Below are 26,113 nucleotides of genomic sequence, written 5' to 3'. Positions count from 1 at the left end.
CTGGCAGGAGGGCGGGAGGCGACGGGCGGGAGAAGCGCCCAGGGGGTCGCGATCCTATATACACGCTTATTTGGGAGTAAACCCAACGGAGCATGATGGGATTTGTTGTCTGGTTGTGCTGGGTTACGGTAGGAAGTTGCAATCCTGCGTCTACTTGTTTGGAAGTGAGCCTCCTTGAGCACAGTGGAGACCTACTTCTGAGTAACCAGAACTCAAGGATGGGGCTTCCCGTTTGGGGCCAAAAAGTCCCATCTGACTAAAAAGGTCCTCTGCAACTGTGGCTCCTGCATCAGTACTTTCTGCTCTTTTTGGTGGAGTGTGGTGCTCAGCTTTCTTTCAAACGTAGCTGCCTCTTTCTACCCCACCCCCTTCATCTTCTGCTTCTGCCCCGCCCCCTTCTTTAATGGAGCAGGCACTTGGTTTGACTTTGACTGCTTGTTTTTTTAAAGGCCATTTCCCCCTGCAGCTTTTTAAGCCTGCAGCCCAGAGTATGGTGTCATATATCTGCAGATGATTGTGAAGGCACTCTAGGCAAGGTGGGGTTGGCCAGGCTGCTCAAGCTGGCGCTGAGAATGAACAACTAGCGATTCAGTACTGTTATTCTATGGCTCTTTAACAAATACCGGATGACTTGACTTTTCCTTAATGTACGTTCTTTGGTTTCTTTGTTTTTGTAGTCATATTCCAGTTGTAATTCTCTGTATTAATAGCTGCTCTTGCTACATTTCTCAAGTTGGAAGGAGGACTGAGCAATAGTGTTGTCAGATCTAAACCCTATTTTACCACTTGGTAGGGTCTTGTAGAGCCAGAAAAAAATGATGGCCTTATCTGACTTACCAAGTCATGAGTTAGCCACTCCTGCTGTAGATCATAACATTTTTGTATACTGAACATATATCTGGTGTGCCTGGTCTCCAACTCCTGTGTTCCCCCCCCCCAGCTGCTTTCAGAATTTTTTTTGGTGGGGGCACAGTTAGTTGTGGTACTCCACAAGTTGTGTTTCTCAACAACTACATGAAGGTGCTGGGAAATATTATCAGAGCTTTGGAGTTGGATATAATTAACAAGAAGGTGACACCCAGGTTTCTAGTTCATTACGTAAGTGTCCAGCAATGGCTGCCTCAGATCTGAACAGTGTGAGGAGGCCACAAGCAAGTGGATGATATAAACAAAACACTTGAAATTGAATCCAGACAAGGCAAAGATGAAGGTAGGGGTAAGATGGTGGCTCATGCCAGAGTCATGCCTGAGCAGGTTCCTTACCTATCCAGAGGGAGGTCTGGGCAGTGCTCCAGAATGTATCCTGCACTGGACATGAAAAGGCAGCCAAATCAAATAGTGCCCTTGCTGAGACGCTATCTCCCCACGGATAGGTGATCTGGCTGGTTAGTAGCGTGGTAAGAATGATGTGGGGCTGGAGTGATGGACAAAGGTGAGTGAGTAGCTGTCTAGTTTTGGAAATTTCTTAAATTTAGAAATATCTGCAGTGCAGAGTATGGGAGAGGTTTGTCTTTAAAGGGATAGTTTGGAATGCACCTGTTGCTTTAGTAAAGTGTCTAATTAGCATGTTCTGTACTTTATTTGAGGAGGAAATCACAACATTTCTGCCTTGGAAACTGCATTAGCCTCATAAGTCATGAACAAGACCATTGGTATATTGGGGCAATGTTGTCTTTCTCCATTGGTGTAAAAACAACTGAATGGCTAGTATGAATATGATATACCTATCTGCACATATTATAATACTAATACAATATACTTAGGTGCAGGATGCATCCTAAATTTTTATCTGAACTTCTGCTGTGCCAGCCAGATCCCTCCCTTTTTGTCTTTTGTGAGATACTGTTTCCGTGGTGCTTGCAGCAGTAACCATTTCATGTGAGCAGCGTACTGTGCCTGTTGACATTTCCTGCCATAACCTCACCCGGCTCTGTTGGGCTAAATGGTGGCATTTAGTTCCTACTGTGCTGCATGCATATCCAGCTTTTGAGCAATGGCTCCGATGTAAAGCATTCACCAATCTCTTAATTATTTGTAGGAAGGACTTACTATATTCAGATCACTGACATATCCCAGGGCAGAGTGTGGATTGATTGCAGAATTACTGGGGGTGGAGGGCAATGATATGGATATTAACTTAATTTGCAGTAGGCAATTTCTTTATTCTAGTGGAAAATAGGAAATGCCTTTGCTACTATTACTTTCCTTTCCTTGAACTTGCTCTGGATTTTGATTCCTCCAGTAGGCGTTATCTTTGTTATTCAACTGTCCCTGTAACCACAAGAAACCATGTGAAACTAAGTGAAATGAAAGCGAAAGTTGATTCTTAGTATTCTGTGTGATTCACTGATCAGCATAGGAATATATAGACATTGTTCACTGCTGGTCACTGCTTTATACCAAGCCAGAGCATTGATCCACCTCACTCAGTTTTGAGTCTACCCAAATTGGCAACTGCTTTCCAGTCAGACTTCAGGCAGGGTCCTCAATTGAGAATCTTTCCCAGCCCTACCTGAAGATGCAGGGAATTGAACCTGGGACCATTCGCATGCGAAGCATGTGCTCTGCCCCTGAGCTTATGACCATAGGCATGTACATTTTCATACAAGGCTGGGACCCCATTTTCACGGAGGGTCCTGTGTTCTGGTTGGGTGGAACTTACATTGTATGTGAGGCAGGCAGCTGACAACAGCCAGCTCTGCCTTTCCTTAACATGCCTTCTGTGTCTCCTCAGGCAATCTTGGTTTGGCAAGGGTTGGGGAACTTAGCCTGAGGAGGGCAGAGAGGGAACTTTCCCCCTGTGGTCCATTCACTAACCATTGTGTGCTCTGCCTACATGCCACCCACCCACCTTTCCTCTTCTCACGGTGTTACTTTATGGCATTGAGCCATGCTGCACTCTAGTATGAAACTAGCATTAGCCATCAGTTAACAGGACTGAGTAGGAATTTTACCCAGGATCATCAGCTGACTTCTGTAGTTTTTTGGATTCTCTGCAACAATCCCCTGACTCAAGATGGCTGAAGCTATTGACCTTCTAACATCTACCCAGCAGGATTGCTGAGCCCCAACTTCGGACAGCACATGAAACAGCAGAAATAGGTTCTGTCCCTGTATGTCCTGTTTTGCTACTGGTAAACCTGCCTAGAAAAGTTGATTTTTGTCTTTTCTCTAATTCCGTGGTCTGTTTGTTTCTAACTCTCTTCCCAGGTCTATTCTAGCCTTCAGGAACAAACAGAAGTCAGCATCTGGAATGGCAGTTATCCAGAGATTTTTAAGTGTTCTGGCAAAATCATATAGTCCCATCAAGAGTTTGGGGACCACCTTTCCCCACACAACCCTCCCCAGTTGAAGCCTAGTCATCAAGTGGTGTTGCTGGCTCCATGCTTATGGCTCATTAGGATAGGCACAGCTAGAAGGCGAGCCTTCTCAGTTATAATTTCCAAACTTGGAAACCAGAAGAGAAGCAGGCCACAATTTTTATTTTCCCTGCCCACCCTTCCATTCTCCTCTATTCTTATAGTATGGAGGCTTCTCACTGAACTGGAGTGGTTAGAGGAACTACCTCTCCATTGAGCTTTCATAGCAATTCTAAAACTTTCTTTTTTAATCCAGCCTTTGGCTGAAATAGTCTTTGTGTGTAGTTATGTCATCATCCATCATGCTTTTATTGATTATTAATAATAATTAACAATTCTATACCACCCTTCATCCAAGGATCATAGGGTGGTTTACAATATAAAAACACAAAAATATGTAGTATACTAACAATACCAAAAAACAAACCCCCAACACACAGTTTAAAAGGCAATAGTTTGTTTAATTAGCCAAAGGCCTGGGAGAAGAGGGATATATTTTTGCCTGGTGCCTAAAGATATGTAACACAGGCTCCAGGCAAGTCTTCCTGGAGAGAGCATTCCACCAACAGGGAGCTACTGCAGAAATATCCCCTTCCTGTGTTGGCACACTCTGGACCATGGGTAGGCAAAGTAAGGCCCAGGGGCCCAATCGCCTTTTAAATCTGGCCCATAGACGGTCAGGAAATCAGCATGTTTTTACAAGAGTAAAATGCAGCTCTGGGTTATTTGCGGGGCATAGGAATTTGTTCATTTCAAAATATATATAGTCCAGCCCCCCACAAGGTGTGATGGACAGTGGACTGCCCCCCTGCTGAAAAAGTTTGCTAACCCCTGCTCTGGACCTTTCACGAAGGAGGCACACAAAGAAAGGCCTCAGATGATGATTGCAGATGATGATTCTCGGCTCATATGGGGAGAGGCAGTCCTTGAGGTATTGCGGTCCTAATCTGTTTAAGGCTTTATAGGTCAAAACCAGCACTTTAATTGGGCCCAGAAACTAATCGGCAGCCAGTTCAGTCAGGCCAGGATTTGCGTTATATCCTCAAGCCGTCTTTCCTTGAGCAAAACACTTGCCTTTTTATCCTAGAGGAGAACCACTGATTCAGATTTTCTGTCCTTGGATGTTTTTCATATCTTCTCTCGAGCATTACTCTCTTGTTGGGCTCCTTGTTTCCTGTTTCAGTAGAAAGAGAGAGAGTTTGGCATTTCTTTTGAATGAAACCACTCTCCCATGTTATGTTCTTTTCATCTGGGACAGGGGACCATCAAAGGGAGACTGTATGGTTCAGAAACTTTCATGACCCTTTAAATGGCTGCGTAAATGTGAACATTGGCTCTGTTCCCCCCCCTCCCCCCATTTAGGTTCAGTCAACGAAAACCAGAGATCATCCACTTCATACAATGGAGACCTGAATGGTTTGCTGGTGCCAGATCCCATAGCATCTGGAGATGGTGCTTCCTTGACAAAGCCAGTACCCCAAGCAGTTCCTCTGGGAGCACTTCAGGAGAAGCAAGTCATGTAGGTATCTTGGTGGGAGAAAGGGGAGGGCTTGTCATGGGTCTGCTGAAAAATCTCAGCTCGGTAATTGCTCCTACAAAGACTGGGCTTCCAGCTTTCTTGATTACTGCTTTAAAGTTGTGTAACATTGTTTGTAGCTTCTGTTCCAGAGAGACTCAAATTTAAGATGGTGTGTTGTCTCCACAGTTGAGGGACTACATTCATACACAGCTTAATGGGGATACATTTTGTACAGTAATGGAGGCTTCATTGACAGTGACTGGGATTGAGGTTTGCAACTTGTGGGTTGCATTTTTTGCTGTCTTGTGTTGCTTCCAGTAAAACGCTCATTTGTCCATGAAAGACCATTTGCAGCAGGAAAGACAAGTGGTAAAATTGCTACTTCATAGTAACAGGCATGTTTGTTTAATTGGGGGCCTTCAGTAGTCATATCCCTAACTTTTCTCCATAACAAAAGCTGTTTGTCCTTGAGGTCTTTTGTTTTGACTACTTCTTCTCCTTTTCTTTTAGCTGCCTCTCTGGAGATGATAGCTCTACCTGTATGGTGATAACTGCTAAAGATGTTGAGATAGTAGCCAGCAGCGACTCTAGCATCACCAGTAAAGCTAGAGGGAGCAACAAGGTAAAAGTGGAAAGATTCATCTGGACAATGTACAAAACCAGTTGGGGCACCACTTGCCATCTTTTCAAGCGTGTAAAGCAGGGATGGGGAACCTGAGATCTTCCAGATGTCATGGGACTACAACTCTCACCATCTCTTACCATTGGCTATGCTGAATGGGGCTGATAGGAGATGGAGTTCAACATCTGGAGACCTGGTTCCTCAGCCCTGATTTAAGGAGTCAGTGCCTGGATTGCTGGTGAATGAGGCTGAAGAGCGTAATAAGTTGGAGGGGTGGATTGACTACTGTGGTGCTTCTCTTAGACTTTTTTTAAAGCAGGCATTCATGCCTCAGTCTTGGAATAGCCTGTTTTCTGTGCATATTAGCATTCCCTCTAATGTTCAGTGGTGATAGGCCTAAGTGCCATGGGAAGCCTTTGTTCACAAGAAAATGGTTGTGTGAGGTTGGGGATTGAGGCACTAGCTTCAAACTGCTGCCTTGGGCTGGTTCAGATGTAGCCTTTAACCACTTGATGATATATGAAAAAGTCCTTAAGAATTCCCACGTCCCTGAGTTCCTTTCCAGTCACCTTCCTTTCACGTGCCATGATTCCCTCCCTGCCTTCTCCTGGTTTATGACAAACTGTAGCTTGCAATTTCATCCCAAACAGTTTCTGCAAACCAGAGAGGGCAGTGGGAATCATGGTACCTGGGAAGAAGGATTACGGTATAAGAGCCCAAAGGACCCTAAAGACTCGTTCACATAGTGCCACACAGAGCACATACTTTCCATGCAGAAGGTCTCCAGTTCAGTCCCCAGCATCTCTTGAAGAAGGGAACAGGATTGGTGACTCCTGAACTAGGTGTTGGCTGTTTCCTCTCTCCTCAGCATATATAGATGATATTACAGTTTTATGTTCAGCAATGGATGCCTTGTCCCTATTTTGGCAAATGTTGAATTTAATTCCACACTTCAGTTGGTCTTTGTTTTCCTTTTTGCCCTCCAGGTAAAAATCCAGCCAGTGGCCAGGTATGACTGGGAGCAGAAATATTACTATGGTAACCTGATTGCTGTGTCAAATGCCTACCTGGCATATGCCATTAGAGGTGAGGCATCTCTCCATCAACTTGGTTCTTTTGGCTAGGCTAGGTTTCTTGCAGTGGCCTTGTGTTGGGCTGAGGTCCTCTTTCTTTCCCCACAGCTGTAGAAAGTGCACTGGCATTGCTTCAGCCATCTTAACTGTCATATTCTTGTTGCTGTTCTTTGACAGGTGCCAGCAATGGCTCTGCAATGGTTCGGGTCCTGAGCGTTAGCACGGCAGAGCGAACCCTGCTGAAGGGCTTCACAGGTGGAGTGGCAGACCTGGCTTTTGCTCACCTCAACTCCAACCAGCTCGCTTGCCTGGATGAAGCTGGCAACCTCTTTGTCTGGCGCCTGGCCATGGAGAATGGAAAAATCCAGTATCTTATCTCTCAGTGCTGTTCTTCGTAGGAGATAGCTGCAGTGTTGTTAGATACTGAGGCAACTTTGTAACTACAAGATAGGAAGTGGGCACTGTTTATTTCTGTATCTTAGGCAGGGAACCTGTGACCTTCCAGATATTGTCATTCTTAGCCACTGACCATGGTGCCTGGGGCTGATAGGTGTTGACAACTGAGAAAATCTGGAAGGCCAAAGTTTCCCCATCCCTGCCTTAAAGAGATGTACTAGTATTTATGTACTAGTATTTATTTCTGCCAGCCAGCCAGCATCCAAGCATTACACATATTTTCTTCTTGCAAGTTATCCACCCAGGAAACAAGACTCTGACTCCTTGTATTGTGACTCAAAGGTCTCATTCACCAGTAACAATTGTGGCTTAATAAACTATGGCTCATTAAGATGAGAATAGACATCAAGCTCTCACACGTGTATGTCACATGTGTTTTATTGTATTTTTAACATTTTGTTGGAAGCCACCCAGAGTGGCTGGGGAAACCCAGCCAGATGAGCGGGGTATAAATAATAAATTATTACTGTTATTATTATTGTTGTGCTTAAACTACAGTTACCCAATATATCCAAACCAGGAAGCTGTGGTTTAATCCTAGTTTACTACCTAGCACAGGGCAGCCCAACTTTTCATACCAAGTGGGCCGCAAAGTACTTCAAAACGGATCCTGCGGGCCACACACTGCATTGTTGCATAGTGGGTGGAGTGAGACCAAAATATGATGCCCCCATCCCCCACTCAACCGTCACACTGCCTTCCCAAAGCCGACTATGCAAGGCTCTGTGTTTGTTTCTACTACATCTCGGATAAATCACAAAGCAGTTGATGCTACAAAGGAAAGTGATTTGTAGCTGTTCCTTAACTTGGTGATCAGAGAGGAGATCCTGGTAAACATCAAGCGACCTGATGGGACTCCTCTGAACAGCTCCCGGAGGATCATATGGTGTCCCTTCATCCCAGATGAGAACGAGGAGAGCTGTGAGGAAGGCAGTCAGACCCTGGCACTCTTACATGAGGATAGGGTAAGCAGTTTTGATTTTTTTTTCTTTCGTAAGGCGGTCGTTCTTATTGAGGTACTAATAAGTTGTAGATAAGGAATTAGAAAGATGTGCCCCATGGTTAGGTCAATTTTCCAGGTTCTCCTACATCCATGCACAAAGCACCTCATAGCATGTAAACTGGTACAAGTTTATCAAGTCAGCCTCTGCTTTTATTTAAGTAAGTCTGGCAAGTGTGGTGGTCTTGTGCTATTTCTGGGTGTGGTACTTGTGAGGAATAAACACAGGAGATGGCGCAGAGTGCATGGGAGGATAGTGAATGCAGAGCGAGGTGGTAACTGGAATGGCAGGTGACTTTATGTTCACTCCTGGCAGAGCTTCAGTATGCAGTTTGTATGCTTCCTTCTTCTCTTCGTTTTGCAGGCAGAGGTTTGGGACCTTGATATAATCCGAGCCAATCATAATTCATGGCCAGTAGAAGTGACCAGCATCAAAGAGGGCTTTATTGTGGTAAAAGGTCACAGCACGGTAAGAGTTCTGCTGCTGTCATTGGTGTCTGTCTCCCATTACAGAGCTGAGCCATCTGTTACGTATGTTTAATTCCTTAATCCAACAGTTTTCAATATTCTGAAGAGGCCTGTGGCTTCATCCACTTGGTTTATGGGATCAGTGGCAAAAGGGTCTGAGTGTGTGAGCTATTAGACCAGAAGCAGAGGACCTTTGGCTCTGCAGATTTTGCTGAACTGAGGAGATTTCACCCCTCCCATATCCAAGAATCTCCTGACGAGTCTGCTGATTCTCCAGAGAGGAGGAGCAGTGTTCTGCCTTCTACTTATTCAGCTCCAGCACCAAGTCAGTCAGTCAGTCAGTGTGTCGGAGAGAGAGAGAGACTGAGTGTTAGAGATCGTGTGTAGAGATAAGGTTGTGCTAAGAGCAGCTGCAGACACTCAGTGTAGCATTCATTTATGTTTAGACTTATTTAGCTCTGTATATAGTTTTGTATCATAGTTGTAGTTATAGAATAAAAGAAGATATTCTACAGAGCTGCTCTCCGAGTCGTCTATACACTGCTAGACTCTGCTATACTCTGCTGTGCGACGACTGTATTGTGGAAGTGAATCCGGTGCTCACAACTCTAAGCTGTGAGTCCACAGCACTTTGACCTGGTGGTCTCTGGAAGTGCTACCCAGCTCGCCTAGCCCAGTCAGGGTTGAAGCGCACGAGTCCAGTTGGTGACACTGGCTCAAGGCGATACTACTCCTATCATCCCTGATCATAGACATGTTTGCTGGGGCTTATTAGACTGTTGCTGGGTTCCTGCTTTTCCCATATGGCAAAGAACAGGCCTTTATGACTGGACAAGTAAAGATGGTATCTTTTTCACCTTTCCAGTGTGGTTTTGTGGCAGTATTTCCCTCCCCCTCGAAGCACTCTTGTTAAGGGTTATGGGTGGAAAACTTCCAGCCTCTGCTTACGGGGGCTCTTTGTATTGCACAGCTTTATGTTTTGGTTTAACAGCACTGGGGACAAAAGAAGCCTCTTTAAAATGGGAAGTGAGGTGAGAGGGCACAGCGTGATGTTTGAGAGCATGACTGGGTAAGAGTCCTGCTGTGAATGGAAAGGTGCTTGACACTTCACTGATCCAAAGATGCATGAGGTAGTGGGAGAAGTTAAAATAGTCAGAGTCAGAGGGAGTCAGTGCATTGATGGCAGCTGAGCCCAAGATAGTGATGGAGGCTGTCACCTGGAGAATACAGAATGAAAAAGTACTGTAACAAATATCACCTCAAATGTTTTAATTTTTTATCAACTTAACATACTGAACACCTGGGAAATCGAAAGTACTTTGGTTCAAATTGGCAGTATGTGCTGCTGCTGATATAAAAGTTGATAAACATTCACTGTATAAAAAGAAAGAAGGGAAGAAACATCATGTTATTAATGTGATTCACATGTATATCACAACCATGTTGGTTTTTTTCCACATGTAACACTAACTCATAACTTTGCTTTGTTGAACAAACTAGGATGACAGATGAGCAAAGTGACCACAGCTTATTTCAACTTACATTGGTTGCATTTTCTAAACACTTGTGCATCTGTAGCTGGGTCATGGTCTGGGGTAGGGTACCAAAACAAACTAGAATTAAGTTCAGGTGTAATAAGAAGCCATGGTTATTGCAAGCCACAATTCATAAGCCAGTTTTAAATCATGATTACATACAGTATTTTGGTTTCTTGGCCACAAGCAAACCACAGTTGACCAGGTTCGGTTCAGGCATACAAGCAAGCACATTTAAGCTAAATAAACCACAGCTTAGCATTGGGTGCAAACCAGGTCGTTGCTTTGTATTTCATTGAAGTTGTATTGCTGAGTGAAAGCTGATTTTTTCCCCTGTCCCTGTCTAGCGTCTGAGTGAGGGAGCCCTTTCCCCAGATGGAACTGTCTTGGCCACCGCAAGCCATGATGGCTTTGTCAAATTCTGGCAGATTTACATAGAAGGACAGGATGAACCAAGGTAACTTCAGAAGCTCAGTGTCTCTTGATTTGGTGTGCCTCAAGCCTACTTACATGCACAGTCCCTTGCTCCAAATATAGTCTCAATTTGGCATGACTTTGTTGTTCTACAACAATATTCCTGGTGCTCTCCAGATATTTTGGGTTACAACTCACACCATCCTCTTTCCCGTGCTGATTGGAGCCGATGAAATTGTAGTCCAAAGCATCTGACCTCCAAGCTTTATTAAAGTTCTTGTGCTCTATTGTCTGACCGTCCACTTGTAAATAGTTTGGATTCTTGAGAGCAAGTTGCTGACTAAAGGAGCCATTTCACACCTGCAGTTATGAAGGAGCGGGCTCTCAGTCATCATTTCTTTGATTTCCTACCTAGGTGCCTGCATGAATGGAAGCCTCATGATGGTAGACCTCTCTCCTGCTTGCTGTTCTGTGACAACCATAAAAAACAAGATCCAGAGTAAGACATGATTCTGTTTTTATTTGCTAAGGGTGTCCCATTTCTGGTGGGAAGCAGGACAGTATGGAAAAATAAATATATTTGCTCTGTATTTACCCCATGAAGTTTCATTGCTATAATAAAGTAACAGGACCCTACAGATCAGTCATTTACAACTTTCTAGTCTAGTTCCTCTATTCCTCCAGGTGTAAGTGCTGGCAAGGAGGAGCCTTTATGTCTGTAATTTTAACTTAAAGATTATTTCTGAAGCATTGTGGGATGCAACAAAGGCATGCCTTGTAGTTTTCCCCTCATTACTTGAACACTTGTGGCTGGAGTGTCTATGAGCCTGACGTAAATTGGGAACCTAGTCTCTGGCTTCAAATTTGGCGTCAGTTCTGGCTGCCTGTTGATCCATAAGCTTTATTAAGGTTCCTGAGTTCTGTACTCTTTTTAAGATAGTGTAAATTATAGGGAACAAGTTACTGGAAAACGAACTCCCCCTGTGTTTGCAATAAGAGTAGAGTGTGGCATAATATGACCTAGCACTGCTGCTGTACCAGAAAATGTTGATATACTTACCTACCTGCCCCTCATTCCCCTCATTCCAGCATGGAATGAGGAGTAGATGTTGAGTGGCAGTTCTACCCATGTGCCCCGCAGAAAGAACAACCCCTCTTTCCTCTTCCTTCCCCCTCCTTGCAAGAAGTTAACAGACGGGAGCAGACCCACAGGAGAATGGGCTAAGGCTCCCAGCAGCTGATGGTATGCTGATTACCTATGCACACATGAGTACAATTCACATGTCCTGTAGGTCCAGTCTCTGTACCACAATCTTGTAATGCTTTGGTTTGAGCAAAGAGAATCAGCCAGTTAAGAGAGTCTGGTATCTAGTTGTTTTTGAGGAGAGGCATCAACTTGTATGAGAGAAAATCTGCCAGTTAAGAATTTTCAGAGGCTTGCTGTTCAGGCTTTCACCCCTCTACACAATTGGAGAAGGAAAGTAGGGGTGTGCCCATTGGCCCCACCACCTCCATTATGTTCCTGAGGGCTCATAGCTATCTTGACTTCTATGGGTTTTGGCTGAGGTCTTGCAGTGGGGAGCCTTTTCTACTTCTATAGGCGCCCCACATGATTTAGGTCCCTGCGTGTTGAGAGTTCTGTATGGCGCAGGAAGCCTACACAGATAGAGGAGGCGTCCCATGGCAGAAGTTGAGCCTGAATGTGTGGAGGACTTGGAGAGATGGCCTGTTGGGAACGTGACAGAGCACAGCCAACATCTCCCCACATCCCGACTCCCCACTCACGTGGCTGGAATAGTGTGAAGGCAAACAAATTAATAAGGCTATGGAGCAAGCAAAATGGCTGTTTCTAGTTATCACTCGTTCCTTCTCATCCATCCTTTCATTTCTGCAGAGTTCCCTTCTGGAGGTTTCTCATCACAGGAGCAGAACAGAATCGAGAGCTGAAGATGTGGTGCACTGTATCATGGACCTGCCTACAGACTATCCGGTAAGTATTGCTCTAGTCATCAGTTGTGCATGGTAGGAGCCCGTAATGAATGTGTGTGGGGGGGAGGATAACCGAGAAGGGCAACTAACAGTCTTTGTCCCCCTGCCAATGATTTAGCTCTGTGTTAGAGCATCAGTATTGCATGCAGAAGTTCCGAGATTCCATCCCTGGTGTTTCTAGGTAGGATTGGGGAATACTTCTGGTTGAAATTCTGGAGAACTGGAGTAGACCATGCTGAACTAGATGGACCAGTGGTCTGATTCTGTATAAGGCGGCTCTCTATGTACCTAAAAAAGCAGGCTTCAGCAATGCACACAGCATGTCACTAAAGAGAAAGATTATTAGTAGACATCTGAGGGAAACTGTTTTCACTGTGTCATTTTCAGATTTTCTCCAGATATATTCAGCTCCATGAGTGTCCTTCCTAGTTTGAAGGCCTGCCTGGATCTCTCAGCTGAATACCTGATTTTGAGTGATGTGCAGAGAAAGGTAGGCAAGTTCTGTTGAGAGGTTGGGTGCAAGAGGAAAAGGCATCTGCAATACTGCTAGGCTAGGGAGTTTGGGGCCTGTTGTTAACATATAAAAGAGATGGTTGGGGCTAGCAGCAGCTGTTTGATTAAGCAAAGCATTCAGTTCCTTTTAGTGGGTGTAAACTTTTAAAAGTTCTCATTTTCAGAAAAGATCTGTGAATCCAGAATTAGTTCAGTACTGCTGACCAACTTTCATGCTGGGTTTGGGGAGAGGCAGTGTGTTGGCTTCTCCCATTGTCCCTAACCTGTTCCTTGGCCCAAGGTGCAGGTGCACTTGTGTTCTTCCTGGTACAAGAGCCCCTTATTGCTTACGTTACTACAGGGTATCTACCTGATTCTTTCCTCTTAGGTCTTGTATGTGATGGAACTTGTGCAGAACCAGGAGGAGGGCAAAGCTTATTTCAGCTCCATCTCAGAGTTTCTGCTGACCCATCCAGTCCTGAGTTTTGGCATCCAGGTGGTCAGCCGCTGCCGGCTGAGACACACAGAGGTCCTGCCAGCGGAAGAGGAGACCGATGGCCTTAGTGCAGGTGAGTGATAAAAGATGTGTCTCATCAAAAGTAAGGAAGAGAAAGATGACTGTCTCTCTGGTAGCTAACCTGATTCTCCAAATGCTAGGCAAGCTTTGCTTCTCTAGTCACACAAAACCATGGTTTACAAAGTTTAACTGGTTTGTCATGGTGTCCAAACCTGTAAACCATGATTGGTCATTGGCCCACAAACTATAATGTGAAACCCATAGTTTGAAGCTGACTTGAAACCTGCCATTTGGACTGAAGTCTGAATTGTTGGTTTGGGAGTCTGCCATGCCTGATTGGATGGAAACAGAAGTACTTGAGTGGCTCTTAGTTTGGGTTCCTGGTGGTCACCCAGCTAACAGTTTGCCTACTGCTTTGGTCTCAGCTGTTAATGTGATTGCCAATATATCAACAGTGTAAGACAAAGATGCCAAAACAGAAGCAAACAACAGATGATGCTAGATTCAGGTAGGTAGCCATGTTGGTCTGGTGCAGTCGAAATATATTTAAAAAATTGTCCAGTAGCACCTTGGAGACCAACTAAGTTAGTTCTTGGTATAAGCTTTCGTGTGCATGCACACTTCTTCAGATACACTGAAACAGAAGTCGCCAGACCTTTATATACAGAGGGAGGGTGGGGTGGGGGTTTTCTCAGGAGGGTAGTAGGAGATGGATGATTGACTCAGTGGGTATGGTAAACCTGTTGATGACTGTTAATGACTGTCAGTTTTTTGCAATAGGCCAAAGCAGAGCATTTAAGGGACAGCATCCCAGGGATTCCACGGGAAGTAGGCAAGAAAACACACAGTATAAATGATGGTTTCATTATATCTTTGGAGCACACCATGGTTTGTTTTTAAACTGCTGTTAGCACAAACCATGGTTTTGTGGGATACTGGAATTCTGTCATAGTCTTTCTTCTCAAGTGTTGAGTGTTAGAATGGTACATACCCCCTTGGCTCCTTCTGCCTGAGAGCAAGTAAGGCTTGTACTTTTGTCCCAGAGCAGCCATCCTGAGCACTTTCTTACACTGTGAGCAGCCTTATCCTACTTTACTCAGAAGGTAACCAAGAAGACTTTACCTGCTAAACATGGAAGGAAACATGTTTTTTTAAAAAATATTTTGAAATGTTTCTGTTTTTACTGATTATTTTAATATGTCTTGTAAACCACTTAGAAGTTTTATTACAACCAAGCAGTATATATATTTTGTTATAAAGAAAAATAAAATTTCATCCATTTTTTTCTTCTTCCTAGAAGGTACTCAAGGTACTGGAGCAGTGGAATCAGCAGCGGGGGTGCTTATCAAACTCTTTTGTGTCCACACCAAGTGAGTATTTTGTAGGACAGCTGTTCTCCAGGCCTGCCTTTTAATTTTTTAACAAGACTTTACTGACTTAATACAAGCTCAGTTTTTGCCAGCCCACAAGATGGGATGGTACCATAGGTAACTAACTGCCTCTTAACTGCCCTGGAGTGACCTTTCATGCTTTTCCTCCAAACAGAGATAACTTTTGCTTGCTGCTCCCAAAACAGCAGTCCTGGGCTTTGTGACCAAAGGGTTACATCATAATGCAAGTGGTTCTCACCAAAATAATTCCATTTATGTACCAAATAAACCCTCATTCTGCACCTGGAATGCAGTGCAAATATTAGGTGCAGATAATGCAAACATTTTGTTGTTGGGATTATGAACATCTCTTTAATAGGGGATGTTATGGATTGCAGGATCACAAGGTATGCGTGTGCAGGGGAGCAGTGGGGACCCAGTTGCACCTGTGCTTGAAGCTTTAGCAAACAAGCTACAAGTGTCAGATGCAAATGAGAAGTGGCAGTGGAGTACACTGTTTTAATGGAATCTCTGTCTGCTACTGGTTTTCTTTTGCACAAAGCAACGTTGCTTGTTTAGCATGGTGTTTGCCTATCGAGGCCAAGTTTGTAAACCAAAACAATCTATCTGGATGTTGCAGGGCCCTTCAGGATGTGCAGATCAGATTCCAGCCTCTCCATAGTCCAGACACAGCTGCTCCAATTCCTCCCCATGGTTCCCATGAAGATTTTGGTGAGTCCTCTGTTCTAAAAAATGTTTGTGTTTCCTTGTTAGTTTGACTATCCCGTCTGAAAGCTGACAATGGAAATTCTTGCTAGTGCTCGAGAATTCTGGATACCAAGTCTGTTGTAGTTGCTGAATTATTTTTGGACTGTGGGCAATCCTTTTGTCAATTGTGGTACTTCATTTCAGGAAAGGGACCTTAATTCAGTGGTAGAGTACATCAGAAGATGTATTGGCTTGTTTATTACATTTATTTATATCTAAGTTTAGTCCCTGGCATTTTCAGTTGCTGCCAGGCAGAGTAGACCATGCTGGGCTATATGAACAAAGAGTCTGATCTGGTATAAGGCACCTTTGTATAGCCTAGGTTTCTCTGCCTCTGGACAAAATCTTGCCTGGCCCTGACTTTTGCTGCCGAGTCTCTGGGAATAGCCAGGGACCTTAGTTTGTACCCCCACTCCTCCCCAACCTGTGTGTGTTAATATTAATTTAACTGAGTGGCTGGTGGAAGGAGGCTGTGTGGTTTTAAATGTCTGTTTTCTCTCTCTGTACAAGTTGCTTTTAAACTGTCTGGTGTGTTTTGAAGCATTCCCAGATCACCTTGCTGACCTGGGCGCAGAAGGGCTTGGATCAGAGAAGGGATCCGTGCATGGCTCACAGCCTGACTTGCGCCGCATTTCAGAGCTATCTGTTCCCGTGGATTTCCTCTCCCCTTCCAATGACACAAAACCCAAGCTCATGACTCCAGATGCATTCATGACTCCCAGTACATCTCTGCAGCAGGTAACCTCCTTAGAGTATGTTTCAGATGGGAGCAAATTCCTTTGCTGCCTTCAATTTGGACATTTTAACGTAAAAGACTTGGGATTCCTTATAGCAAGAGTGGAGAACCTGTGGCTTGGAATGTTGGGACTTCTAGACTACTGGCTCTACTGGCCGGGGCTGATGAGAGTTGTCATCCAAAATATCTAGAGAGCACCATGTTGGGGAAATCTGGATTAGATAGTGCTCAGGACAACAAAGAACAGAGAAGCAATTTCCTTTGTTCCTTGTATATATTTTTAAGCCAGCAGTTACTCAAATCTGTTCTAAACACTAATTGGAATTAACTATTTGACCCAATTTGTACTACTTTGTATGCCACTTAATTGTGCAATTATGCACTTAATTGTAAGTAAAACCTCTGAGCTGTTTAAAAGAATATAAAATATATGTTAAAAATGTCAGTAAAAGTCAAAGTTAAAAACAAGCTTTAAGAAAATCAGAATTGTAAGCAGAAGTAAGGAGAAAGTGTGGTGCTTCTTATAATGGCAAAATAGAAATAGTTTTCAGGTGCTGCAGAGTTAATTTACTCCATATATACTGTGTATGTATTCAATTAAAGGCAATACTGTGTATGTATTCAATTAAAATGCTTGCTGGCAGAGTTTTCTAACACCATTGAATTTTCTGTGCCAGGTCACGGTGTCACCTGGAAGCAGCATTAGTTCCCTCACAGCTGTCACAACCATGAGCACTTCTTCCGTCAGTGACCCCTCCATTCCCAGGTAAGCCCTAGGCAAGGACTCCTTCCCAGTGCTACCCACTGAGTACTTTCAAGGGCAAGGAGACTCCCTTCAGAATCAGGCATAAAAATGAAATGGCTCACATGGATATCTCAGGGAGCTTTTTTTAAGGCAGAGCTCCTGTCATCTTCAGAGTTGCAGCTGTCAAATGCGCTATTCCTATTCCCAAGGAGAGGCATCCCCTTTGTTCTTTGGCTCAATTCCCCAGAACATTTCCTGAGATTTGTAGGTTTTGCTTCATATAATTGGAATAAATAGCAGAGGCTGGTAATGAAGTGATCTTGCAGGCAGATAGTGGAGGATCCTAGACTTGCAGGACAGGGGAGGAACCCCTGTTCCTTGGAATATAGCTGTAGGATATAGAAGAGCACAGAGGCCAGTTCAGCATTGTTTACCAGGCAAGAACCACAAGGGGCCATTAGGCTTCAGATTTCTCGTGTACTAACAGATAGTGAGACAAGTAAGACTGCAGTCACTGCTCTCCCACTAGCTTCTCACCACAGCTCTGAATTACTTGAGGGAATGGATGACCACCTCTTGTAGGTCCCCTTCTAGCTTTTTAGCATTCATTGTTTCAGCTTCTCCCATACAGTGTCCCCCAAGGAAGTCTTCTTTATGAGAGCATTGCTTGGGTAACAGTCCCATAGGACAGTAAAGTCAATGGCACAGTTCCTTAAGCATGCTGTGGTCAGAACCCTTCTCCCTGGGCTGATTTTTAATTGGGGTTTGCAAGACCACTCTCTTTTGTAACCTCTATGGACAAATTTGCCTTTTGCCCGCTGCAGGCCAGCCGAAGAAGTGTCTCTGAGCCCAAAGATGCAGCTTGATAGTAGCCTTACCCTAAGCGGCAGCAGTGGAAGTCTGCAGACAAGCCCTCGAAGTCATTCAGTCCTCCTCCCTGGCCTTCCTGACAAACTGACCCCAAAGGCCCCCATCCCGGTAAGGTGGATTCTCTATGAGCATGCAAAGATTTACCTTTCTCCCTGACTGTGTCATCGTCTACACTGTGTGCATGTGGTATGGGTGCCCCAAAGCCACTGGAGCACAGGGGGTGGGGAACCAGTCCCCCTCCCTAGATGTTACTGACTACAACTCCCATCAACCTTAACCATTGGCCATGCTGGCTAGGGCTGATGGAAGTTGGAGTCCAACCAACATCTGGAGGCCCAAAGGTTCCTCACGCCTGCACTCGAGTGCACTGGTCTCGGGTATACTGCCTGATTTCTGCCATACTGAGTTCAATGCATGTGTTCTTCCCCATAAATAGGAAGAGGGGGTGCCCCAACATGGTCATTACGTGTAGAAAAATATATTTGCTTATGTAAGCTGTCCTAAGACATATAGTTGTATCAAGCTGTATGTTAAAGATATATAGGTATTCCCCATGACCTCTTTTCAGTCCTGAGTTTCCTGTGCCACCTAGAATCATAGAATTGTGGCTTATCTCATGTTGTGAGGATAAAACTGGGGTAATCATATATGCTGCCCTAATCTCTATAAGGGAAAGTCCTACTAAAAACAAAGTAATAAAATGATCAGTAAATATTGCAAAACTTTTAATCTGTTTCCTCACTATGTACAAATCATCATCATGTTTTCGATTTGCTGTGTTAATTGTACACTGCTTTGGGGGCATCTTCCAAAAAGCAGTCTATATATACTTAAAATGTAAGAAAGAAAAAATGGGATTCGGAAGGAAGGTTGTCAAGACAACTGGGCATCTAAGTAAACTTCCTAGGTAGTGTGGAGAATGGAAGGGAAAAGGTTAATTTTTTTTCCTCTCTGGTCAAGGTTTCCCCAGGGAATGCCCCTCTTGCGCTAGAGCGGCAGGAAGTGGAGCCTCTGGTGGTGCCCCAGTCTTCGCCTACTCGTGAGCGCTCCCCAGACGTCATTTCCTCTGCCTCTACCGCCATGTCTCAGGACATCCCAGAGATTGCCTCTGAGACCCTGCAGCGCAGCTTTGGAGGCGCCCCCCCTGGGCTCCCCACAGAGATCCTGGATTCCAACCATCATGCGGACAGTATGGCTTCCGCAGCATCAGCCTTGCACTTGCTCTCCCCGCGGAATCGTCACAGCTCGGAGCACAGCCATCACTCCTTGGACATGGCCCCCAATGAAGTGGACATGCTGACTGCGCCTTCGCTGCTGGAGGCAGCCTTACCTCAGGAAAACGTGGCTTCTGACGCTGGCGTGAGCCAACCATGGCCAGCTGCCCCTGACATCACCAGGGAGACCAGGAACAGCATGGCAGACAGGTACCTGCTAGCTCCTTCCTTTCTTTTGGGGAAGCACCAATCTTGGCCCTCCAGATGTTTTTGGAGTCCTCTTTCCATCAGCCACAGCCAGCACAGCCAATGGCTTTGGATGTTGGGAGTTGTAGTCCAGCAAGATGATGTCCAGGGTCACAAGTTCCCTGATATGGGCCATCACATGTTGTCTTGAACTCCCATCTCCTTTCTACACAGGAAGATCAGCAGCTGCCTTATCCCAGGTCAGCTTATTTGTCCATCTGGCCCATTGAGTAGGCAGTGGTGGAATGTCAGGGATAGAGGGGCCTATGCCAGCCCTGTCACATGATTCTTTTAAAATGGAGATGCCAGGAATTGAACCTGGGGATTTCTACATGCAAAGCCTGTGCTCTGCCATTTCCCCTCCACCTATTGCAGTCATGTCTAGTGTTGCATAGCGTTTATTAGATTGTTGAGCTCTAAGGGTTTAGAGACTCAGGTTCAAATCCCCTCTTGGCCACGAGGCTCACTGGGTGGCCTTGTTATCTCTAAGCTTAACCTAATTCAGAAGGTTGTTGTAGGGCTAAAATGGAGGAGGAGAAGAGTGAGGTGCCTTGCCTTGGAGGCTATAAATAAAATAAGAGATAATAAGTCTTCATTGACACAATTGCTGCCTAACCCCAGCTCTACTGTTTGACCCTTTCTTTTAATGGCTATGTTTGGTTTGAGCCCACAGACCAGCCTGAAAGAAAATCATACTTGCTCTGGGTGTTTCGCACAGAAATGAAAGCTTCAGCACTTACTTTGTACCTGAGTGCTCAGCTCCCATCCTTTGCATGGATAAGATCTGAGACTTCAGTACTTTCCAGAGTACCCCACCATACCAACTGTCTCGAGCCCTGAAGCCAGCAGTAGGGGTGCTACTAGTGGTCCTGCCTGTGAGTGCTGCTCATTATGCAGGGGCCTGGAAGAGGGCCTTATATGTGGTGGCACCCTCGTTATGTAACATCCTCCACTCATAAGCATGGATTGCCACCACGTTAATGGGTTTTACCAGACCCGTTTGCTTATTATAAAAGTCTTTGGAGCCGACTCTGTTTTCTACAATTCGGCCCTCTTTCTTGTTCCATTGTTGAGTGGCATGAAAACTGCTAAGAATTATTTTGTATACTTTGAATGGTATGATACTTAGTTTGTTTTGAGTTCTAGCCAATGTTAGTTCTGCTCAGAGTAGATGGACATAACTAACATAGGCCCATGGATTTCAGTGGGTCTCCTCTGAGTACTTATACAACCCTTTCTTACTATAGCTGTATATTTCTATGGAAGCTCACTTTGAAGTCTGTGTAACATAAAGGGGCATATAAGAAAGTTAGATAAATAAAATGAGGCAGAATAAATTCAGTGTGATGGAATTGTTTCCTCCTCTTCCCCGGTCTCTCCTGCCCTTAGCCCCAGGAATGAAGTGGAAGAAAAACACAAGAGCTCCTACCACAGGCACAGCTACCACCTCCTGCAGCATGACAGCCAGGATGCCAGCGCTGAACAAAGGTATTGGCAGGTGCCAATCCCCCTCTATTTCCCCTTTGCAGTTTTCTGATGGGCTCAGCGGACGTTTCTGGGCACAGTGAATCAGTTGAAGTTTCACCTCATTTTGCTCACTGAGGACACATGCTGCCCTCTGACCTTCTGCATGCAACAACTGGCTGCTTATTGTTGGAAAAATGCCCGCCCGGGAAGGGTGCCAGCATCCCAGGCACTCCGGGGTCTTTCTCCGGAGGTCACTCTCTGCCTGGAATCCACCTTCAGTCCAGAGAGACCGATGATAAGCGACCCCTCCCTCCTGAGAGGAGCATGCTAGCAATCTTCTGGCATCTCATCACAGAAGAAAGAGAGGAGTCCATAGTCTACTGCTACTTTATTAAGACTGTACAAATCATATCTGCTCACCTGAGCAGTACAACAGAAGAGTCTACGACTCGACTCTGTTTCTACACACAAGCGAAAGGAAAAACACTTAGTAACTCCACCCGGTTACACTGAGAACTGGCTAGGAATTTGGATGTAGCATATGCCCTACTGGCACGTGCAATACCTCAGGCTCCTTCTGCCTGTGACACTAGTACCACAGGCTGGCTAATCATGATGGTACAAAGCTGGCTCCCTTAGATAAGAGTGGAGCTATCTTTGTTAAATTTTGAAACTAGAAGCAGCTTTCTTGTAGAAGATTGTGGCAGCGTCAATTGGCGCATTACCCCAGTTCCACTTAGGTGGTTTCTGCCCCTTTTCTGTTGCTGACCACAGGGTCTGTCTTAAGACTGCTGTGTTGGGGCAAGTACTCATCAGGACTGGCTTCCCTCTGCAGTGACCATGATGATGAAGTTGCAAGCTTGGCTTCTACGTCTGGTGGATTTAGTGCCAAAGCAGCTGCACAGCGCCTGCCTGTGAAGGACTGGAAAGCCAAAGTGTCGCCTCGAGCATCCCCAAAGCTAAAGAGGAAGGGAAAAAAAGATGATGGGTGAGCATATGCTGCTTGGAAGGTTGGGAATGGTGGCAACGTGGAGCCTCCTTGTAAGGCTGGAAAACGGTGGTAGGGTTTGTATTAAGTGACCAAGCCTCTGTGAACCTGTGAAGCCTTAGGCTCTAGCTTCCCCCTCTTCTGCTCCTCCTCAGCCAGGAGGAGGAATAAATCAGGATTCTGTGCTTCTTCCCCAATTACTGGCTTGTCATTATGTACAAACCAGGAATCAGGGTTTAAAATAAAACCTAGTTCGCAAAACAAGCCAGCTTCATAACTGTGATGTGAGGGTGATCTGGCTGCGACATCATAACCCACGGATGGCTTGAAGGTGGCTTGTTTTGAAGCTGATTGGAATTTATTTTAAACCATGATCCCTGTTTTGCACGTATCAACGAGCCCAAAACTGGCAAAATTAGAAATGAATCCTGCGTTTGTTCCTCCTCTTGGTCATTAGGGAAGAAGAGATGAGCAGAAGTGTAGAAAATTTGTTCTTAAGTCTTCATTCAGCTCTGTACTTTTCAATTGGCGTGTGTGTGTGTGTGTGTGTGTGTGTGTGTGTGTAGAGGTAACCACCCTGTAGCAGAGCCATTTCCAAGTCAGAAAAGACACGCTTTATTTTTTTGAAGCAGTCAGGACATTTGTAGCAGGCCACATTTCTGGTATAATCCCCCTGGTTATGCATGCAGTGCTTGTGATGTGCAATTCATGCAGTCGTCACATTAACATCTTCCCTTCATTTCCAGGGATGTGCAACAGTCCCCAAGAGCCTTTGATCAGCAGGTGAGTATTTTTCTTTTAGAAATTCCATATACAGCAAAGCTTTCAGTTCTTCCCAAAAGGTGGGGTGGAGAACTTTTTCTTGTGTCAGGGATCAAAAATAGGACCCCTCTCTCTATCCCTCCTCAACCCTCTTCCTCCTAGTCTAGCAGGCTGCAGGGAGAGGGATAAGTCACTTTTGCCAGAGATTCCAACTCACTGCTTGCACTGAGCTTCCCTTCCTTCTATAGCTCTGTTCATTTCGGCTCTCCTTTCTCTCTCTCTCTCTGCTCCCCTCACTCCCCACATGAAATCAGGACAAGGCATACCAGTGCCACATTCCTTCTGTGGGGGATGCCCTACATCTCTTCCTCCTATGGAATTGTACAGACTTAGGGTTCAAGGACTCAGTTTTTAAAAGGTGGAGAAGTGGGTAGAGGGACACCCTCATGTCTTATGCCCCTTTTTAACATTATTATGTTCTGGTCTGACGCCTTTTGCTAAGATTCTGGCCACTGCTTGTTTTTTATATAGTTCACCCATCGCCCAACCTAGTGCCATCCAGATGTTTTGGGGTACACAAATCAATTACAGCTGTTATGATTGTCCTCATCCATCGTCTAAATTTGTTTTGGGAATCCAAATATGAAGGATTATGTTGAGATCTGTTCATGGCAATCAAAAGCTTTGTCTGCCTCAGGAGAAATATTGACTCAGAATTCAATTGTTCTTCTGCGATTGCATTGATGTCTGGCAGACACCGAATATGATTTTCTTCTTGCTTCTGCCTCACACACTCCACCTGGTCTGTGTTTCAGATCAAGCCTAGAAGCTTTATTATTATTATTATTATTATTATTATTATTATTATTATTATTTCCATACCAAAACAAGAAATCTTTTTGGAGCTTGATTATTCCATGCTATTCTTTAAAATGACCCAGTATTGAGACAACACTCAATAATTTAGGTGGTTGATCCTCATATTACTACTACTACTACTACTACTGCTATTACTATATACCACCCTTCATCAAAACATCTTATGGCAGTTCACAATATAAAGACACAAGATAAAAGCACAAATAAATAATTAAAATATTTCTTCATATTTTTATTTGCCTGTGGTTTACCTACCATATTCCTCCACTAGGATACTCATCTGAGCCTGGGACTTTCTGCATCTTGAGATTTGCTAAATTTGCTTTGTTTGCCCTTCTCTAAAGTGGCTCCCTATCATTGGGTTGAACTCTTTATGTTGCTGCCTCCCATGTAACACAGAGAGGATCCACTGAGAGTGCTTGGAGTGCTTACATTTCCCCTGCCTCCTCTTCCAATAGGTCGCTCCTGAGTACCAGGATGAGCTGTTGTCTCTTCTGAGGACCCAGCAGAGGGAGATTGTTGAACTGAGACAGAACCAGATGGAACTCATGCAGAGGCTCACCGACCACCTGGATGCTGTGCAGAGCTCCCTCATGGGCCACATTGAGCGAGTGGTGGATTCCCAGCAAGAGCAGGAGCGTATCCTTCCCAGAAAAGTGCCTTCTGGGCCCTTCTCTGTCTTGGGTTTGTCCCATTCAAAGCTGAGCGCTTATGAGGACTCTGGCCAGTTTCTGTTGGAATCCCTGATCCATTTTTAAAACCACATATTTAAATATAGCTGGCTGCCTTATGGAGTGAAGGGAAATGTCCATTAAATTTTATTGTGTCTAGTTTAGCCATTGCTCTGTCCCGGAGTGGGGAACCCCATTCCCAAGCCACGCCTCTCATTAGTCCTACTCCATGCTTTTGAATGCTTTTGCTTATCTGGAATAAGACACTGGCCTCCTGCTTCTCTGGGTGAACAGCGGAGAGATTGTGTGTGTGTGTGTGTGTGTGTGTGTGTGTGTGTGTGTGAAACCTCTTTAACTTTTGCAAGGCTAGAATGTTGCCTGTTGTCCAAAGGCAGGAATTGTATCCATTGCTCCACCCACTTTTTTTCTCTCTGGCCACACCCACCACCAACATTTGGCCCCCAGGAGATGGCTGCCAAGGAAATGTGGCCCTTGGGCTGACAAGGCTTCCCTGCCCCTGCTATAAAAAGAGTGACAGAGGAGAAAATATCCAGCAAACAAAAACCCATACCAGTCTAACAAAGAAAATGGGTGATATTCTTAATATTAAATCATTAATTTTAGAATGCATTGGAACAATGAGTGCAATATAATGTGTTGATTGTGCACACCTTTTAAGACCTTTGTCATATTTGTCCATAGAATTTATTCCATAGTTTCCTCTCTTCCTTCAGTGGCGGAGGTTATCCAGAAATGGTTATTTCTGCCTTCTCTCTCTTTGTAGGTAAGGCTAAACAACTGCCTTAGTGCTTGGGTCCCTTTCAATGAGAAGAGCCTCTTAAGTTCCAGTTCTGAAAGAAAAGGTGTGAAATACCACTTGTAGAAAATAAAACTAAATATATACTGTTAACCTTCATTATAAAAAGTTTTTTAATGAAAAACATTCAGGTCCTGCTTGCCATAAGCTTCTGGTTGGCCACTGTGAGAGCAGGAAGCTGGACTTAGATGGGCTTTTGGCTTGATCCAGCAGAGCTCTTCTTGTGTTCTTACATTTGTATCCTGCTTTTCTTCCAAGCACTCTTCTATTTTTTCCTTGCAAAAAATATATAAACATTTTTTTCAATTATTTTTTGCTCGTGTTGGTGGTAGCGGTACTGGTAAGGTATGAGGAATGAGGATCCTACCTGATGGTTTGGGAGGAAGCTGCCCCAGGCTAGGTCAGGCTGTTGATCATCTAGCTCAGCAGCGGCTGTCCACAGAGTTGAGGGCCGAGGCCTCTCCCAGCACCTGCTGCATCTTCCTTTGTAGCCGGAGGTGGCAGAGACCATTCGTATGCCATACATGTCCCCTACCGCAGAGCCATGGTCTCTCCCTTTGCTTTCCTTAACTCCTGCGGTTTCAGAGCGGAGGCTGGACCAGGCCTTAGCTGAGGGACAGCAGCGCAGCGGGCAACTGCAGGAGCATCTGTCCCAGCAGCTTTCCCAGTCCCTCTCCACGGCTGCCTGCAACCGGCTGGAAAGGACCATCCGCGAGGAGATGAAAAAGACGGTGCCCCCGTGTAAGTCCCGCATCTTGGATTCTGATCAGTTTGCAAAACAACAAAGGAGGTGCTTCTTTGGAAGTAGAGCAGCCCTCTCCATCCTGCCCCCCCACCCCCGCTGCTTTAGACTACAACTCCCATCGGTGATGGCTGGGACTGATGGGAGTGTTGGTCCATCTGTAGGGCACCAAGCTGACAAAGGCGGCAGCAAGTGGTTATCCTGTGGTGTCCAGAAAGCTTTCTGGCATGGGGTTTGGATTTTGAAGAGAAAAACAGGAAAGGCAATGCAGCCAGCCCAGTGAAGATCTGGGTTCCCAGGATTTGCTGAGAGCAGAGCCCGAGAGTTTTCTCTGCTACAGATAATCAACATATTCCAGTTTCTTTCTCCCTGGAGAGTTAACAAAGCAGGAAGG

At 45.0% G+C, this 26,113-nt stretch overlaps 1 protein-coding gene across 2 annotated transcripts in view; it reads left to right on the top strand.

Moving 5' to 3' along the window:
• The window catches only part of EDC4 (enhancer of mRNA decapping 4), a 31,849-nt gene that overhangs the window by 312 nt on the left and 5,424 nt on the right, over nucleotides 1-26,113 (top strand). The window contains exons 2-23 of one of the 2 annotated variants that reach the window (XM_079987868.1): nucleotides 4,722-4,878; nucleotides 5,389-5,500; nucleotides 6,487-6,586; nucleotides 6,751-6,940; nucleotides 7,847-7,994; nucleotides 8,394-8,498; nucleotides 10,380-10,489; nucleotides 10,862-10,945; nucleotides 12,341-12,436; nucleotides 12,823-12,925; nucleotides 13,316-13,496; nucleotides 14,745-14,814; nucleotides 15,455-15,546; nucleotides 16,124-16,320; nucleotides 16,996-17,084; nucleotides 17,888-18,041; nucleotides 18,894-19,357; nucleotides 20,783-20,881; nucleotides 21,696-21,848; nucleotides 22,595-22,631; nucleotides 23,948-24,128; nucleotides 25,563-25,718. In XM_079987868.1, coding sequence (XP_079843994.1) covers nucleotides 4,722-4,878; nucleotides 5,389-5,500; nucleotides 6,487-6,586; nucleotides 6,751-6,940; nucleotides 7,847-7,994; nucleotides 8,394-8,498; nucleotides 10,380-10,489; nucleotides 10,862-10,945; nucleotides 12,341-12,436; nucleotides 12,823-12,925; nucleotides 13,316-13,496; nucleotides 14,745-14,814; nucleotides 15,455-15,546; nucleotides 16,124-16,320; nucleotides 16,996-17,084; nucleotides 17,888-18,041; nucleotides 18,894-19,357; nucleotides 20,783-20,881; nucleotides 21,696-21,848; nucleotides 22,595-22,631; nucleotides 23,948-24,128; nucleotides 25,563-25,718 — 3,078 coding nt within the window. Of the gene's footprint in view, nucleotides 1-4,721; nucleotides 4,879-5,388; nucleotides 5,501-6,486; nucleotides 6,587-6,750; nucleotides 6,941-7,846; nucleotides 7,995-8,393; nucleotides 8,499-10,379; nucleotides 10,490-10,861; nucleotides 10,946-12,340; nucleotides 12,437-12,822; nucleotides 12,926-13,315; nucleotides 13,497-14,741; nucleotides 14,815-15,454; nucleotides 15,547-16,123; nucleotides 16,321-16,995; nucleotides 17,085-17,887; nucleotides 18,042-18,893; nucleotides 19,358-20,782; nucleotides 20,882-21,695; nucleotides 21,849-22,594; nucleotides 22,632-23,947; nucleotides 24,129-25,562; nucleotides 25,719-26,113 lie in introns of both variants that reach the window. The other variant, XM_079987867.1, reaches the window with a different exon arrangement.

Source organism: Podarcis cretensis (genome assembly GCF_951804945.1).
Source record: "Podarcis cretensis genome assembly, chromosome: 8".
NCBI lineage: Eukaryota > Metazoa > Chordata > Lepidosauria > Squamata > Lacertidae > Podarcis > Podarcis cretensis.
This window is presented reverse-complemented; position numbering and strand designations above follow the sequence as displayed.